Source organism: Phallusia mammillata, chromosome 7 (genome assembly GCF_965637545.1).
Source record: "Phallusia mammillata chromosome 7, kaPhaMamm4.hap1.1, whole genome shotgun sequence".
NCBI lineage: Eukaryota > Metazoa > Chordata > Ascidiacea > Phlebobranchia > Ascidiidae > Phallusia > Phallusia mammillata.
The window spans coordinates 14,426,329-14,445,501 of NC_137258.1; the positions used below are offsets into that span (position 1 = coordinate 14,426,329).

The window sequence follows — 19,173 nt, forward strand, 5'->3', positions numbered from 1 at the left end:
GACCTGTGCTTAGCCAGATCTATTCTAAATGTCGCACACCAACATAATAATGACACAATTTGACTTGTACCTACCACGGGCCAGTCATTTTCAACAATAAATGGTCAGTGAAAACACTGTCTCTCACACAAAACTCACATTTCAACGAATCCATCAAATAAAAACATATGAATTAAAATACCCCTTTTTTCTCATTCTATATATAACGTGCGGTGAGATTCATTTCTGGTAAATTGCTAAAATCTTTTTTCACTGCCAATTTGAAGGCTAACTTGACAAAAATTGTTTATTTAAAAGATTTTCCCTTTATTTAAAAGAAACTTGCGGTATTTTCATCTAACGCGCACGCGCCCCAAACACCTAATGTGCATGTGCCCCAAGTGCAAAGTGGCGAAACTAAATTCATTGCGACGTCATTAATGCATTCACCACCAACAATCGCTCAATTCAAACCCAAGACAAACTACCGATAAAATATAACGTTCGTCATAACCCGAAAAACAACGGATTGAAGCATTATTTACTTTGGAACACATTTGTTGTAAATATTGTAAATATGTAAATACACAATTGAATATATGCCATCATAATCAACCCATTTGCCACATAAAGTTGCAGTTTTAAGGCAAGGTTTGTGGCCATACCCAGTTTTTTTTTTAAGGTGTTTTGGGAAAAATTTCTCCAGCGGTTTCCCAAAATTTGGACTTGCAACTACAACTACAGATTTTGGTATTTAAATGAAACACTTGCGGTCTCTTAAAACTACTTAGCGGTCACCCAAACCAAACCTTAAAAAAACCCTGGCCATACCGATAATAAGTTTGTTCAAAAGCAAAATTGTTAAAGCTTTACTTTAAATTTAACGTTTTTTGTACCAGATCGCCACATACTAACCCAAATATACACAATGGCCCCAAACTTCGACAACAACTTAAGAGCCGCATAAAACCAGGCGAAGAGCCGCATGCGGCTCGCGAGCCGCGGGTTGGCCACCCCTGCTTTAGGTAATGCATCATTCCTACCAGATTGTCATTTCTTCTTTGCTGAATTCTTGCAATGATAGCCTCTCTAAGCTTTCTGGATATGGCATTATTTAATTGTTCAATTTCGCCCAGAATATACGAAAAAATACCTTCTGCTGAGAGTAACGTGCATGTTCGATCGCCAAGCTTTTCTGCACCGAATTTGACAGGTTGCAATGACAAAACAAGTTGACCAATTACATTAACTTCTCGATTGTCAAATACGAAAATATCTTGAAATATTTATTGCTTTGGAAATTACCATAGACACATTAATTTCATCATCATGTAACTCATTAGAAATAATAATTTCACATTGATTATTTTCAAATTCAACAGCAGTACTGAAATCTTCATTTTCAAGCTCCTCTTCTTGGCTTAGATCAGGGGATTCTTCTACACTTTGCAATTCTTTTGTTGTAACAAAGTTCACTGTCGCATTCTTGCCATACAACACATCGCATACTGCCAAATGTATTCCATGTGCATAACACTATTGGTGTTCACGAGGAATAATTTTTCAAAATTTTACCATTACAGCTGCACCATCAGTTACACAACCGACCACATGTTTTTTCAAAGACACATTACATTCTTCTAATTTTCTTTCAACTATTTCAGCAGCAGCTTCAGCAGGCAAAGAACCGGAAATTTTCACAATTCCCAAATTACAGAAAGATCCGCCAGCCATGTGCAAATTGATATTTAAATACCGCCGATAATTAAGTGATGTATACTTATCTAGCGATAAGCTGAACCTTGATCCGGAAGTTAGGAGCGAGTTAATTGTAAAGCAAACTTTCTTCTTTATTTCTTCATAATGCGAATGAATTAAATCCATGACTTGTGATGGATTTTTCAGCAAGCGATGGCCTTTATCTGCCAAGCATTTCCTTATGAACTCACTCTTCGTAATTGTATTTATAGAGATACCGTCTACAGTGGCTAGCTTTGTAACAATTTCTGCGCAAGTTTCCTTTTTAACAAAACAAGACAATGTTTGCTGCACCATTTTACGTTTGTTGCTGGTAGATGCTTCGCCATCATTTAAGGTTGCTGAGCGCTTTGTATCAAACATAATTGGTCTTATTATGTTGTGCTTGTTGTTGAAATGCCTTATAAGGCCACTTGTCGACCACCCTTTGCATTTTATTTTGGCACTGCATTCATTGCATATGGCCGACTCATCTGTCTCGCCTTTTTTTAAAATATTGCCAAGTAAAAGATTCTGTCATCGTCTGAAGAGGGCTACGGGAGTTGCAATGAAGGAAACGAAATTTATTGACTACTGAATACAAAAGTTAATCAACCTCACTGATCAAAAACAAAGTCTGAATAAACAGAAATTGTCCGATCCATTGTTACACTATATAGAGCCTTTGTTGGCTTTATTACGTCATTTTGTGTTCAAAATGATACAGCAGGTGTCGGGTACAATACATAAATTGCCACATATTTTCATACTGGAGAGCTATAATGCGAATTTAACAAACTGGAAAGCTATTATGTGGGTTCAAACACTGTTGTACTGTTTGCAACAACAGAACTATTTATCATTCCTGTTTGAATTGTTACAAAAACCCTCGGGGAACCCATAAATTCATGGAAACCCCGTGCGGTGTCGCATCTCTGGATGAAAAGTGCAACTTAAAAAGCAACCGATTTTTGTCCCGGGACATAATTTTTTGCTGAAATTGTCCGGGATTCCCGGGATCATGGGAAAGAAACTCTAGGACCCACAATAAATTATGAAACCAGTACGAAAAAGTTAACTAACAACAATATTTCCAATGCTGGTTTATGTACTCACTTGGTGAAAAGATCAAGGACAAATGACTTGGTAAAAGATAAAACCTCTGGCCTTGTACGTATTGGGATGTCAGGATAGTCTGAGTGAATAGGTTTCACACCTTCAAATAAACAAATATATGTTCAATGCATGTGCAAGAATATTAGTGTTTTGTGGGTAACCCTAGGTTATCTGAGGGCATACTTAAGGAGAATCAGAACTGAAAATCAAATGTTTTAATTTGAAAAGTATAAAAACTCTTTCTTATCCATACAAAAGAAAAAAAATACAGACAAAAACAATATGGTTTCTCACCAGGAAAAGGGAAATAAAAACAAACTAGAAGGGTGGCTTAGCACATTTTGTTGTTGCACATACACTATAACCTATTTTAAAACATTAATATATTTCCTATGCTTATTTTGTTTTGGGTCCCATATTAGCTATCGTCTTTTATAACGTTAGTCGTTTCTGCAGGCAGAAACTCACACATGCAAAGTTGAAAATAATGCATTTCAAGAGATAACCATAATAAAGTTGGGTGTTGTAAAGCAAAACAGAGTAATCGACACTGGGCTTGAATAATAATCTTTTGTTTAAAGTATGTCCTATTTAACATCGTTTTCCAAAGAAAAGAAGGAGTAAATAGTGGCATAATGGTGTAAAACAAAAAATAGACACCTTATGAACAGCAAATTCTACAAGCTGACCAATTTTCATACAATTTGAACATTGTTAAAAGGGTCACCCATTTTAGGGACCAGTTGGTTAAATGGTGGTCCTACAGGGCAAATTATAACATTTGAGGACTTAAAACAGTATGTTCAATAAACTTTTTAAAAAATTCACATATTTTAGGGGGCTAGTTGAGCAAATGTTGGGGCTACAAAGTAAAACACATCAATTGAAACCTACAAATAGCATACTCTACAAGCTATACAAATTTTAGCCAATTCTGACACTGTGTAAAAACTCACCCATTTTAGGGGGCTAGCTGGGTAAATACTGGGGTTATCAACAAAAACAAAGTGGGATGCACATCTACATAACTGTATCTACCATCTGTGTAAATTTCATCCAAATCCATTAAACATTTGATGGAAAAACGAGTCGGACAAACTTTGGGAAGAAAAAAAACAAAGAAAAACAAAGAAAAAAAAACAAAACAATTTGAGTAAAATCAATATGAAGGGGACCCATAAAAAACAATATATGAAATAGAAGTGTGGCTTGGCATGTTTTGCCATTGCACATACTGTATACCAAACTTCAAAACATAAATTTTGTCCGACACTTATTTTATATTGGGTCCCACATTTGCCAACATTTTTTATAACCTTGGTTTGTTTCTGCAGGCAGAAACCCATGGGTCCCCAAACACACACGGTTGTATATACTGCACTTAAGGGTTCATTGCTATGCAATTCAGACACTGATAAAAGTCTGCCTTATTTTAAAAGACAGAAGAGTAAATATTGGAGCTACAGGCTGATGAACAGTAATTATTGTTTATAATCAACACCTATAAATGCAAAATCTATAAACTGCCAAAATGTAATCCAATTTTGACATTGTTTGCTTAAAAATGTACCCATTTTAGGGGGCTAATGGGGTGAATAGTGGAGCTAAAGGCTAAAACACAATCATCGACACTGATAAATGCTAAATTCAACAAACTGCCTAAATTTCAGGTATATCGGACATTGTTTAAAAGAACTAGAAGAGTGGCTTTCTGATATACTTCCATTTTATATATTCTATACGATATTTACCAATTTACTATACACATCATTTGATCTACACATATGATTGTTTTTGTAAACAAAAACTAATGGGTCCCCACATGCGTGTTTGTGCGGATTTACCGTAAACAAATGTTGCAGTGATTTTTAGATTCTTAAGGACAAATTCTTAGAAAGCATTAACCCAAGAATAAAAAAAATTGTTCCTATTCTTTTGGCACTGTTATTGTCATATATATAGTTACAAAAACATTAAAAAAACGATACAAATACTTCAATTTAATCTCTTGCTTCGACCCAGATATTGTCGTCCAAGGTCGGGTTTTAAAAAAAAAAGCCTTAATAGTTATATTACAGACACTATAAATTAAACAGCCATTTGCTGCACAGGTATACATAATAAATTGTTTTTTACTTAACTTTGTTTCGCAAAACGACTACCATTGAGCTTTAGTAACCTCTCACTGACCTTTAGTAACCTTTTTTGACACCGTTTTCAATAGCAAGCAGACTTAGTGTAAAACAATACCGGTTTGCCTAATTTATATTTGGGTATTGGTTTGTCAAAAATAATGAAGCTACGTTGTGACGAAAATTTGATCTTGACTGTGTTTGTAATACCTACAAGTTGACCTTTAGTGACCTGTGGTCATGTGGCGGCCAAGCTGACAACGGGAATTTGAATACTATTTATCACGGCTATAAAAAGAAATTATGTTTATTTTTTCACCTTTATGTTGATCAGCAATGTTTTGCTTGACATTTACAAAACCGAAGCACTTTTATCGAATTTAAATTACGTCTTAGACGTAAAACGTTTGCTGGAAGTGCGAGTGATAACTTATAAAATAACATGGCATTGCTGCGCAAAAACAGCTGATTTCTAATCACTGAAAAGACTGTCTCTTAAAACGTCTGTCCGGACGTCAAGCTTATCCCTCCCGCTCTGCACCAAACCGTTTTAATCATAAACCACTGAATGACTCCCTTGGGACTTCTGTCTGACTGACAGTGTACACAAACTATGGGCTGTAAAAGTGATTATTTGGCCGATTAAGGCAAATTTTTGAATACTAAACGAGTAAACTACTGCAAACAATTGTTTGAAATTTCAGCACATTAGAGCTTGTATTTCTGGCCTAAAACCAAAAAAGATTATTTCGGGATTTAAGGGGTGACAATTATTTCGGGCTTAAAGGGGTAAAAAATGGGTAAATCCAATAAAAAATTAGAAAAGTATTTAGAATACCTTACATTGCACCAACCAACAGAGCACATAACTCCTAGATGATGTACTTTAGTCAGTAGAGCCGTTTAAAAAAAATTACGTTTCGTGGGCCTGCGGGTGAACCGCTGGGTCATTCGGGGTCAAACTTCAGGAGGATCAAATTTGGATTAATATGTAACATCTGTCTAAATTTTAATAAATTTGGAGCACTCTTTCTTGACCAAACGCGTTTAACAAACCAGCGTTAGACAGAAAAAAGAAAAAAGGAAAAAAAATACAGACAAAAACAATATGTGTCCCCTTCATAGAAGGGGACCCACAATTACCCATTTCAGGGGGCTAGTGGGGTAAATTTCAAGCCTACAGGGTGGAACACAACAATTGACACCTATAAATAGCAAACTCTACAAGCTATCTAAATTTCTATTAATTTAGACATTGTTTAAAAATTCACTCATTTTAGATATTGGTGCAACAGGGTAAAACACAACAATCAACACCTAACTATGGCACTTTAGCTAATTAGAACATTGTTTAAAATTCACCTATTTTAGGGTGCTAGTGGGGTAAACATTGGGGCTACAGGGTGAAACACAACAGACGACATCTTATTATGGCACAATACACAAACTTTCCAAATACAGACGAATCCAGTTAATCGCATCATCGATTTGCCAAGGGGATTGCGATTAACCGGATTATGCGATAATCCGGTTGCTGTGTAAACAGTCCACGCGGTTATCAAAAGTGCTCATTTACACTTTCCCAGCAAAAACTAAGCTGCAGTGATGCTCAACTATGGCAACGGAGCAGTATTTTCTCTCTTTTGTTGCCGAATTGAAAAAAGTGCTACTCTCAGCGCAATACATGACGTCATGCTTCCTAACTGTCGTGGCTATGGTGCAATCGCACAAGTGTGTTGAAGAAACAGAAGCAACGCACACACACTCTTCAATTGGCGCACACGCCGCAGTTCGTTTCATTTGTGCTTTCTCTTGTAGTCAGGTTTATTTGAAAAGATATGTTACATCGCATCGTAGCCAAGGGACCCAACATTTAAATTTAGGAACTTCCCTATGACGACAGTTTATGGCGTTTTAGTCTTGTTTTGGGTAGTTTCCCTTATAAAGGCATCTCGCTTAATATACACGTAAAATTGTTTCTGACCTATTTCGTTTTGTAGTTCAAACCAACGCGTTAAGCGGCAAAGCGCTGTGCATATTTGTAAGCAAGCCCAAACCCGAAAGTACACGACCGAAACCTGGTCAAACTTCCAACTTCGGCGCATTCTACAGCGCAAGGGTGCAAAGGCGAGCTGCATCAGTAACCCGTTATTCAATTGACAAAAAGAATAATTCATTTTAGCAAACCTTTAAAGACTCAGATTGTGGCGCTACTTTCTAGCTTACTCAGCAAAACTGCAGCTGCAAGATTAGCGTGACTGTCACGTGATCAACGTGTGATCGTTGCTTCAAAAATTTAAACCAGCAACAAATACTAGAGGAATAAATGCCTTTCTTAATCGTTGATCCACCTGATAAGTTGCGCAAGGTTACGAATAGACGACATTAAATATGTCAATCATTGGCATGATCCCAATTACGTGAATCTAAACAACATAGTGTGATTACTTGCCAGCTAACATTTTTTACAACCATTACGTGTTTTACATTTAACATTTTTCAAATTTCAATACAGTTTAATACTTCGAATTTGGTGCAGTTCGCACATAGTAAGAAATTACAATCAGCGTCTTTGCCGGAACACCAGTTTCGTAATTTTAACGTGTTGAACTCTTTATTTAAACGCTTGTTATATCACTATTGGCCATTAGATAAGCCAACAATAAAGGAACAATGTGCACGGCTTTGAGATAACGATTCCTAGTTATCGCACAGCGGTAAACTGAACGCCGATTTAATCTCCTAATAACTTTTCAAAAATATTTTATGGCCGAGACGTTTCATTTTCAACGTTAGATGCGTTATTTGGTGTAGAATGCAAACATGCATCTACGTTTTTTCGCATACATTACCTCCGGAGGATTTTACTATCATATCGTCGTCTTTTATTCGAAAAACTCGGTCTGTTTGACTTTCACATAGAGATCATCAATCCGGTTAATCGCATATTTCGTTGAAAATCGATGCGAGTATCCGGTTTATGCGATCAACCGGTATGTGATTAACCGGACGATTTTCTTAACAAACGATGGGCGACGGTTTGGGATTTTGGATTGCGATGCAATTAAACGGATTATGCGATTAACCGGTATGCGATTAACCGGATTCGTCTGTATTAGTTGATTTGGACATTTTATAAAATCCACCCATCATGGGGTGCTAGCGGGGTAAGTAGTGGGGCTAATGAGTCAAACAAAACAAATGGCACATCTACATAACTTTACCTACCATCTGTGAAACTTTCATCAAAATCCATCAAAGATTCCATGCCAAAAGTACATGGACAAACTTCAAGGGAGAAAAAAGAAAAAATCCAGAAAAAAGAGTTAAATCAATATGCGTCAATAATAAAGGGGACCCATAATAATTAAGCAATACTAGATGTGTTACAACATTAAACTACATACCATTCTGTGGAAGGACAGATATAACAGCTTTGCACGAAAATGAAATGATTTCCTTTACAATCTAAAAACATTTATTTACACAGCGATAGAAAGCAGACCATTGCTTATTCAGATGTAAAAACTGTAATAATAATCATCTTGTCCCATTTCTTCTTTAAAAGAAACGGCAACAATAAAATTTGCGTTGTAAACTATAGCTTCCGTGCATTAAAGTTTTAATTTTTAATAGCCTAAATGATTCTTTTTGTTTTTTGAACAATATGGTTGCTTACTTGTTCTTGTTCAATGGCTGGTAAAAGCATCATAACAATATGGGCTAGTAAGAGCCTGCATTTTTCAGGAACCTCTAAATATAGTTCATGGTCCATTCCAAATATGATCGCCATTAAGAGCTTTGATAAGCAGTTCTAAAAAGAACATAAAACAGGTACATAACATTCAAAAAGATTAATGCAGTACATAATAGTTTTGAAGGTATATCTTAAATTTTTTGTCAACATTTTATCAAATCATTTAAAGTGAATAGCTTATCTACAAAAGACAAGCATTTAAGATGAGAAGTTATTGTCACCTTAATGTCAACTTGCAGTCCATGCACAACAATCATTTCATGTAACAAAACACAACCAATGTCAGATCTGTGAAAAATACATATTTAAAATACAGTAAGATCAGTTAAAGAAAATAAAATGTTTTGCATTTAAAACTAGAAGGGTGGCTTAGCACATATTTCCCTTGCATATACACTATAACCTGTTTTGAAACATAAATATATTTCCTACACTTATTTTATATTGGGTCCCATATCATCCACTGTCTTTTATAAACTTGGTTGTTTCTGCAAGCAGAAACTCATGGGTCCCCCACACATGCAAAGTTGTAAACAATGCATTTCAAGAGATAACAATGAGAAAGTTTGGTATTGTTAGGTCATAATACAGTGATCGGTACTGTACATAAATAAATATGCTATAAGGAGTACAAACTTTTTAAACTCATTCCATTAATACATGTTTGAAGGTTTCTCTATTTTATGGTCTATCTGAGAAAAAAAGTGTTAAATAGTGAGAAAATAGGCTAAAACACAATAATCAGCTCCTATTAATGGCGAATTGCACATGATGGTGTGGGGGCTAGTGGAGTAAATGATAGAGCTACAGGGTTGAACAGAACAATCAACACCTATAAATGGCACACTCTCCAAGCTGTCCAAATTTTATCTAATTCAGACATTATTAAAAAAATTAAACCATTTTATTGGGCTAGAGGGGTAAATATTGGGGCTACAGGATTAAACACAACAATTGATACCTATAAATGACAAATTCTACAAGCTGTCCAAATTTCGTCTAATTCCAACACCGTTTAAAAAACTGACCCATTTTAGGGGTAACTGATGAGGTTCAACACCCAAAAGTATGAAATATAAAATCACAATAACCCAATCAACAGTCATGTAAAATTTTATCCAATTCAGACAATGTTTAAAATTCTGACCACTAGATGTGCTATAAGCAACATTCGTCAACGCTTCTGACTTCATAAGGCTGTTAACGATTCTATGTTGGCGCTCGTAGCGAGCGGACGCAAGCAGCAATGGAAAAAGGTCCTAGTTTTGCACAAGTTATACAACAAAGAGGTGGGGAACGTTTAAAGAGACCCACTTGCATGAGTTTTAAAACAAGAAGTCAAAGCAAAAGAGAAGATGTTGTCAATATGATAGAAAAAGAAAGCTTTTCAATAAAGAAGCTGGTGGGAATATCTGAACGAAAGGGAAATTTAGTGGACGTGACGTGTACCACAAGAAAAGCTGTACTGGAGTTGTATGAAAAATTAGTACAAGTTGATGAAGTATATTCGGTAAGACTGTATGAATCCGACAACTTAAATGTGGCGGTGGGTTGGGTACCTATACCCTTTCCTAACGAGGAAATTAAAAAAGAATTTGAGAAAAGATATGGTGATGTAAAAAATATCCAACACCGGAAAGATAAAAAGGGACTATTAACTGGAATGAGAATTCTCACTCTTGACAGAGCCGATGTGGAGAAAAACCCAATCCCAAGCTATGTTACGATGAACGGATATGAATTTTACTGCACGTACAACGGGCAGCAAATAACGTGCAAATACTGCACAAAACCTGGGCACAAACAACAAAACTGCCCTGAAAGAATAAAAGACTACCCGAAACTGGAAACAAGCCAAAATGTAACCGCGAAAGGCGTTGATTGCCCCGCCACCGATAAGAGTGGCAACAAGGGCGCTGGAGAAGATAAGAGTTCAGACAAGCCGATTGGGGAACCGCTAGATTTGGACGCCGCCGACCTTCACCAAAACGGGTGAAATTGAGATAAGCAACACAGAAACAAGGTTGCCTGAACCAAAGGAAATTAGCAAGCCCCCTATGGAACTAAAGCAGGGTTCGTCGAGAAAACGCCATGAAAGAAGCCCAACTGAACCAAACCTGCACCAAGCAAAATCAATCAGCCTTAGCGAGCTAAAAATCCCCATTTCCTGCCCTGTATGCGATGAAGATGGATACGTGACAGAGAAACACACCAGTTTCTTTTGTTGGAAATGCTCGTCGGAGTTTAACATTGCCACAGCGTGCTGCAACGAACTGGACCGATTTCTGGTCCCGGATAAGGAGGTGACAACGAACTGCACCATCTGCAATCAACCTATGAGGAAAATGCCCTGCTGTCACAAGTTTCAGCCCGAGTATCAAACCGACGAAGGTACTTTCGAATGTCTGGAATGCGAAAGGTACGCGATGTTTTGTGTGTGTAAAACCGTTAACGCAATACCCAAACGAACCATGACGACCAACTGTCTAAACAACTATTGCAAGTACACAATTGTTAATTGTAACTGTGGGAAGAAAACCTGCCAACTTTTGGGGCCTAACAAACCCTATCTTTGCGAATGCGGCTTTGAATATGAATTTGACATCGAAATAGGTGTAGAACGCGTTTAAATGCCGCTTTCTATCATAACTTACAACGTTGCTGGGTTGCAAAACCCCAAGAAACGAAGAAGTGTGTTTTATTTTCTGCGTCAGAAAAAATTGATATAATTTGTCTACAAGAAACGCACACATCCGCATCCTGCCTCAAACAATGGGAATTAGAATGGGGTGGGGAAATTATAGCCTCGCACGGCACAACAAAAAGCAAAGGAGTGGCGGTATTGTTCTCCAAGAATCTATCGTACTTAAAACACAAAGTGATAGTTGACAATCTTGGGCGCTTTGTTATCATAGACCTTGAAATATCTGACCAGCGTTTAACACTATGTAATGTTTACGGACCTAACAAAGACAGCCCGCATTTTTACGACAATCTGTTTAGCCGCTTGGAGGAGCAACGCGCCGAAAGCGGAACAGATGAATTTATTTTAGCCGGGGACTTCAACTGCGTACTTAATGATGAAGTAGATAAAACCGGAGGAAAAACTACGCATAGCAACCGCCGCGCGAAAAATACAATTTTACAAGCGATGGAAAGATTTGAGTTATACGACGTGTTTCGCATCAAAAATCCGACTCTAAAACAATACACTCGCACACAAAAACACCCACACACAGCAAGTCGCATAGACTTTATACTCGTCACAAATACACTTCTGAACAGGACCACCCAAATTCAAATAGAACCAAGCACACATTCAGACCATTCCATCGTCAAACTCGTAATTAATCTGGATAAAATACCTAGGGGAAGAGGGTATTGGAAGATGAACACGTCCTTGTTGGACGACGCAAAATTTGTAAAAAAAACTAAAACATGGATCGCCGAATTTATGAAAACTAACGATAATGGGTCTGTATCTCCCCAAGTCCTCTGGGAAGCACTAAAATGCAACCTGAGGGGATCTATTATCAAATACGCTTGCGAAAAGGGAAAAAAATTGAAAGCCCAACAAACAGAGCTAGAAAATAAACTTTCAGAAATGAAAAAATCACCCCAACCCCATGACGAACGCACGACGAGCGAAATCGCAATAACCCAACAACAATACGACAATATTATTGAAAGATACAGCAAAAGCGCAATAGTAAGAAGTAGGGCTCGGTGGGCAGAATATGGTGGCAAAAACAACTCATACTTCCTAAATCTGGAGAAACGAAGAATGGAGAAAAAGGCCATTACTAGATTAAACTCAAACTCCAAAATAGAAACAGACCAAAAGACTATTCTACAAGTTCTGAAAGACCATTTTGAAACGCTGTATAGGGCAAATAAAAACCCGTGCCGCACTACAAATGATGAAATGAACGACTACGTAAACAGTGTAGGGTGTCCAAGATTAGATAAGGAAAACGCGAACGCGTGTGAAGGGAAACTGACTGTTGAGCAATGCTATGAAGCATTGAAGACAATGAAAAACAACAAATCCCCGGGACTAGACGGCTTTCCGGCGGAGTTTACAAGTATTTTGGAAAGATATAAAATGTCCGTTGGTTAATGCATTTAACCATGCGTTTGAAACAGGTGCCTTTTCTGGGCAAATGACTTGGGGGGTCGTAACTTTAATCCCCAAACCAGAAAAAGACCTTTTATACGCCGAAAACTATCGTCCTATTACCCTATTGAACGCAGATTATAAAATAGCTTCTAAAGCCATCAACAGTCGCTTAAAAAAAGTACTACCCACGATTATAGCACCTGAACAGTCGGGGTTTGTAAAAGGTAGATACATAGGAGATAATATAAGAACGCTTTTCAACATTTGGGATCATATTTCTGAGCAAGGATTGCATGGGGCCCTACTGTTTTTAGATATATGTAAAGCATTTGATTCAGTGGATTGGAACTTTGTTAACATAGCTTTTTCCAAATTTGGATTTGGAAAAGATATGTGCAGATGGATTAAAACATTCTATGTTAACTCACAATGCTTGATCATTAATAACAACCACATGTCTACCCCTTTTAGGATAGAAAGAGGCGTTCGACAAGGGGACCCGCTGTCCCCTTCGTTGTTTGTTATAGCCATAGAATTCCTGGCCTTGTCTATTAAACAGAACAAAGCCGTAAAAGGAATTAACGTAGGTGCAAAGGAAGTTAAAATTTCGCTTTTTGCGGACGACTCGTTACTTTTTCTAGACGGTTCAGAAAAAAGCTTTCGTGCAGCTTTTGCAGAAGCAAAGGAATTTGGCAAACACACTGGCTGTAACATTAATCTTGCGAAATCATGCGCCATGTATATAGGCGAAAGACAACCTAACGCCAATCACCACCTTTCTTCGGAAGGTCTTTCATGGCCAAATACGTTCATAAAATATCTAGGCGTAAAAATTCCAGTGATTAGAAACAAAACCAATCTGTTTTCACTCAACTTTGAATCTATAGGAAAGGAAATTGAAGCTGTAACAAAACCATGGCTAGCAAGATCACTCTCGTTATTAGGACGAGTAATCATGATCAAAACCCTTGCGATACCCAAACTGCTGTACAAACTGAGCGTTTTGCCCATTAGTATATCGCAAAAATTTCTGAAAGAAATTAAACGAAAACTTTTTACTTTTCTTTGGGGCTCCAACTGGGAGAGAGTCGGCAGGAAAATATTGTATTGTAGAATAGAGGACGGTGGCGTGGAAATGATAGACCTAGAAGCCTATGCAAAATCACTTCGTTTCTCCTGGATACGGAAACTGTTTGATGCTGACTATGTTTCTTATTGGAAAACAATTGAAACTAGTATTACTTCACTAAACGCCATGATCTGCATTGCAGCCACCAATTTAAAACTCTCGCACAAAGAGGTCACTAAACTAACTCCCCTCTCGACATTCTGGTCATCGATTGACCTATGGAAGGAATGTCTAACCCAATTTTGGAAGCAGAACACAGTTTATAACTACGGTATCTGGTTAAACAACAAAGTATTATTCAAACGAAAACCCATCGCCTTCGAAAGTTTTATAAACGCTGGTATACTAAAGTACCAACAAATTATAGACAACAATTTAGACTATCGCAGCTTCAAAAGCGTTTGCGAAAATTACCAATTGATAAACAACAATCAAAACCATGCAAACTACCAGTGCCTTATTGCGGCAATTCCAACAGCTTGGGAAGCATACACACCTGACAAACCAGACAGAGAAACAGTCCTGGACAAAATACGGACAGGAATAAAAGATAAATTATCCACAGCCAAAAATGCGTACGAGTTCTTTGCTTCGGGTAATAAACAGCAACCGATCAAGCAGCAACAAAAATGGGAACTAATTCTACAAGGGGCGCCCCTAAACTGGTCAGATATCTACAAAAACTTGCACGAATGTACAATGGAAACTAGACTGCGCTCCTTCCAAATTAAATTCAACTTAAGAGCCATTGTTCTAAACCAGGGGCGGGCAACATACGGCCCGCGGGCCGGATCCGGCCCGCGACGGGATTTTGAGCGGCCCGCAGACAGTTTCTGGGATTTACATGGTAATGTGGCCCGCGGCCACAGTCTGCCGCAATACCCCACTACTTGCATACTACGTCAAATTATAGTTGTAACGGACAGTAACGCTCCCCAATAGCAAAAAGTTTCCCGCCGTTGTTACCATTGCACCATACATCTATTGTTACGACATAACCGCCAACCTTGTGTGTGGCCTGCTTTCACGGTTTCCTTTGTTTCCACACGTGTAGCCTAGTTAGTGTTATAGCGGTATCAAAGTCTGTGGTGTATGCATTAAATTTGCTGTGGGGAATAATTTTATGTTATATCAGTTTGATTGTTTGAACTGTATTGTAATTGTGACGTTCTTGATTCTATTTGGTTTAGGTCAGGGTTCTTCAACGGGGGCGATAGTGACATTTTCGGGATTGGGGGGCGATTTTACTTCCAAGGGGGGCGATTTCAAAATTACTGATTGTTTAAAAATATACAAGAATTGTGAGACTAGGCTGACTTACGAGCAAATTTTATTTGTCTTGCAAACACCGGGTACATGTTGGGCATCAGCTTTTGCCTCTATTTAAATAAATTGCTTGTGGCGATTTGTTTGTACTTTTTGCGATCTCGAGAGCAAGGTTGGGCTGTTTATTTGGCCACAGTGGACGCTTTGTTAAAGCTATGTATGGTGACCGGCTATACCTTTTTAATATAACGGTAACGAGCTTTCCCTCAAACTTGTTTCACTTTTACACTTTCTATAGGTCTGCTAGCGCTTCAAAAACTGCGAAGTTTTTGTATCATCCTTAAATTTGATAAATCTAGTTTAAGTTATCAATGTGGAAAGTATAGGTTTCTCTTCTGCCGAGTAATGCCCCATTACTTTTAATCAAAATAACAAAAATAGCTATTGTTTGCGCACAATCGTATGATGTTATCTTGTCTATGATGTCACAAACTTTGCGTGGATGCGTTAGAATTGCGTGAAATTGACCCTCAGTGTTGTTGTAGCAATTAAATTGGGTTTTAACTGTTAACATAAGCATTCGTTGGTGCTGGGTAAATCTAATTGCATGCAAATGCTCAAGAGTCAAGAACTTTAAAAAATAACAATGGGGGCGATATTGAGCCAGTGCCCTAGCAATGGGGTGATTTCGCTAAAATGGTTGAAGACCACTGGTTTAGGTGGTCAAAAATCCGTTTTAAATCACTGGATAAATACGCGATTAATGTATCGATTCAGGAATCCGGCCCGCCAAGTACTTCATTTTCCCATATGAGGCCCGCCGACTGGAGAAGTTGCCCGCCCCTGTTCTAAACGATAGGCTTTATGGATTTGGGATTGCGGAGGCTGATGTGTGCACATTTTGTGGTGTGTGCAGAGAAACCATGTACCATTTATTTTGTGATTGTATTCATGTCCAGGTATACTGGGAAAGCGTAAGTGCCTGGATTGACAGTGCCATGTGTAATCGAATCGACCTTAACAATTGTATAAAACTCTTTGGAATCCACACTGAATGCTTTGAAAAAGGTTTTTTGAACTTGATTAACTGCTTGCTTTTGATTGCTAGATTTGTTATTTACAAAAGTAAGATTCAAAAACTGAGACCAAAGGTGGAAATGTTTGTTTATGAGATGAAACGTTGCAAGTGCAATGAAAAATTTGTTTCTCGAAAAAATGATAATATGTGGAAATATAGAGTGAAGTGGAATGCCCACCTGCGCTAATGGCTATATGTGTTTGCTCGTTATAATCGTCTTTTTGTCGTGATGTTTATGCGCAAAAAAATAAAAAATAAAAAATAAAATAAGGCTGTTAACACCCCTCTAACAGGCATGTGCAAAAACGCCTACCAAGTAATGCACAAACACAAGTAGCACATGTTCTGTTGCCTTTATTATACCATTCCACCACAGAAAATTTTCGTTTGTGGTGCGCAGCCACATACAAAAACGTTTTACACTTTAAATGCTGGGGTTATCAAGTCAAACGAAGCAGATGGCACATCTGCATAACTATATCTACCATCTGTGAAAGTTTCATCCAAATTCACCAAAGATTTCATGCCAAAAGTGCATGGACAAACTTCACCGGAAAAAAAGAAAAGAAAAAAAAACTGAGTGAAATCAAGATGTGTCCCCTTCAGGGAAGGGGACCAATAATTTATAGAGACCTCCTAAACTTTATTATACCATTCCACCACAGAAAATTTTCGTTTGTGGTGCGCAGCCACATACAAAAACGTTTTACACTTTGGGGTCTAGCAGGGTAAATGCTGGGGTTATCAAGTCAAACGAAGCAGATGGCACATCTGCATAACTATATCTACCATCTGTGAAAGTTTCATCCAAATTCACCAAAGATTTCATGCCAAAAGTGCATGGACAAACTTCACCGGAAAAAAAAAGAAAAAAAAACTGAGGGGACCAATAATTTATAAACAAGATGAACCATCACCAAACTTAAGAAATGTGTTTGCAAACTTAATAAAGCATACAGCATCAGTGCCCAAAAAACAGCTGTTTTTAATCACCGAAAAGACTGCCCATGCCTGAAGCAGAGACCTCCATAATTGTAAATCAGTGAACCACTGGCTTGGGACTTCTGTGCTATAGTTCCTGATAGTTTACATATTCAGATGGAAAGGTAACAACTGGGTCGGCCGAGCTAAGTTTTTAAATAACAAATAAGGCATACCCTGCAAACCACTGTTTACATTTTCAGAACATTATGGGTTGTTTTTGCAGCTAATGCAGATTATTTTTGGTTTAAGGCAGGGGTGTCCAACTCAAACACACCGCCGTGCCAATTCTGATTTTAAAATATACTCGCATGCCAACGCTTGGTACTTTTTCCAAACCATGTCTAAAACAGCTTAATGGTACTGGCTCGATCCGAATATTTGGCCAAGAAGAAGAACCTTATTAAATGGTTTAAAAAAAATGTCGTCAAATGCGAGTAAACTTGTTGATGATACTCCAGAAACACTTTATTATGTTTATGTGACGCAAGATACAAATAGTTTGCAAGGGGCTTAAGCTTTGTCAAAAAACGAACAATTTAATTATATTGAGTTGTGTAACTTTACTACTGATAATCTTTACTAAAGTTAGAATAAAGGCCAAGATGAATCAATAGAAACGAATTTAAGTGTGTGACAAATCCTAATGTTCACCATCTAAATGTGCAAAAGCTTGTGTGCCATTTTCAAATGCTCTGCGTGTCACTTTTGGCATGCGGACCCAGTGTTGGACACCCCAGTTTTAGGGGTAAATCCATCTGAAAGTTAAAATAATTTACAATGCACCAACTAACTACTTAAGTATGGAACTCCTGGAAGATGTACATTATAGCTGTATTTCCCAGTTTGGGCCCCTGCAAGTGAAGCTCTCGGTTATCCAGGGTCAAATTTTGGGAGAATTAACCTTGGATAACCAACTAACAGCATGTAATTTAAACTAGAATTGCACATACACTATAACCTTTTATGAAGCGTTAATATATTCCCTATACTTATTTCATGTTGAGTCCCATATTAGCCACCGTCTTTTATAACCTTAGTTGTTTCTGCAGGCAGAAACGCATGGGTCCCCACCAGGGTTTTTCAAAGGTTTGGTTTGGGTGACTGCTAAGTAGTTTTAAGAGACCGCAAGTGTTTCATTTAAATACCAAAAAATAGCCATATTTGCTTAAACGAATTATTTATTAGGCTACTGGCAAATTTTGGGAAACCGCTGGAGAAATTTGGGGGACTGTTTCGGTCCCTCAGAACACCTTAAAAAAAACACTGGTCCCCACACATGCAAAGTTGTAAATAATGCATTTCAAGAGATAAGCATGAGAAAGTTGGGTGTTGTAAGATAAAACACAGTGATCGGGACTGGACTTAAACAATCATGCAATGTAAAGTGCAAACTATACAAATCAGTTTCAATTCCGAAAATGTTTAAACCTTGTCCGATTCAGTATTATTTTTCAAACAAAGAAAAAGGAAATAGTGGAACTATAGGGTAAAACACAACAATCAACATCTATAAATGGCATATTTTACAAACTATCCAAATTTCAGCCAATTTCGACACTGTTTAAAAAAGTTACCCATTTTAGGGGACTAGTGAGGTAAATATTGGAGCTACAGGGTTTAACAGAACAACCGACATCTAAAAATGGCACTGTCCAATTTTTATTCAATTTGAACATTGTTAAAAGAGTCACCCATTTTCCAGTTAGTTAAATTGTAGTGGGACCAGTTGGGTAAATTGTAGTGCTACAGGGCAAAACACAACATTTGAGGACTTAAAATAGTATGTTCAATAAACTTTGCAAATTTCATATAATTAGTGTTTTTTTTTTAAATCACTTATTTTAGGGGGCTAGTTGAGTACATGTTGGGGCTACA

The 19,173-nt window shown here is 37.6% G+C and overlaps 1 protein-coding gene and 1 pseudogene across 7 annotated transcripts in view; one reads left to right on the plus strand and one right to left on the minus strand.

Annotated features, from left to right (window-relative positions):
• Positions 1–19,173, minus strand: part of LOC145239300 (protein furry homolog-like) — a 165,299-nt gene that overhangs the window by 73,584 nt on the left and 72,542 nt on the right. For all 7 annotated transcript variants that reach the window (XM_080102607.1, XM_080102608.1, XM_080102605.1 and 4 more), the window contains 4 exons: positions 8,943–9,009; positions 8,644–8,778; positions 8,372–8,432; positions 2,833–2,932 (listed from right to left, as the gene is read on the minus strand). In XM_080102607.1, the coding sequence (XP_079958733.1) occupies positions 2,833–2,932; positions 8,372–8,432; positions 8,644–8,778; positions 8,943–9,009 (363 nt within the window). The remainder of the gene's footprint in view (positions 1–2,832; positions 2,933–8,371; positions 8,433–8,643; positions 8,779–8,942; positions 9,010–19,173) is intronic.
• LOC145239302 (uncharacterized) lies at positions 9,919–11,405 on the plus strand (annotated as a pseudogene).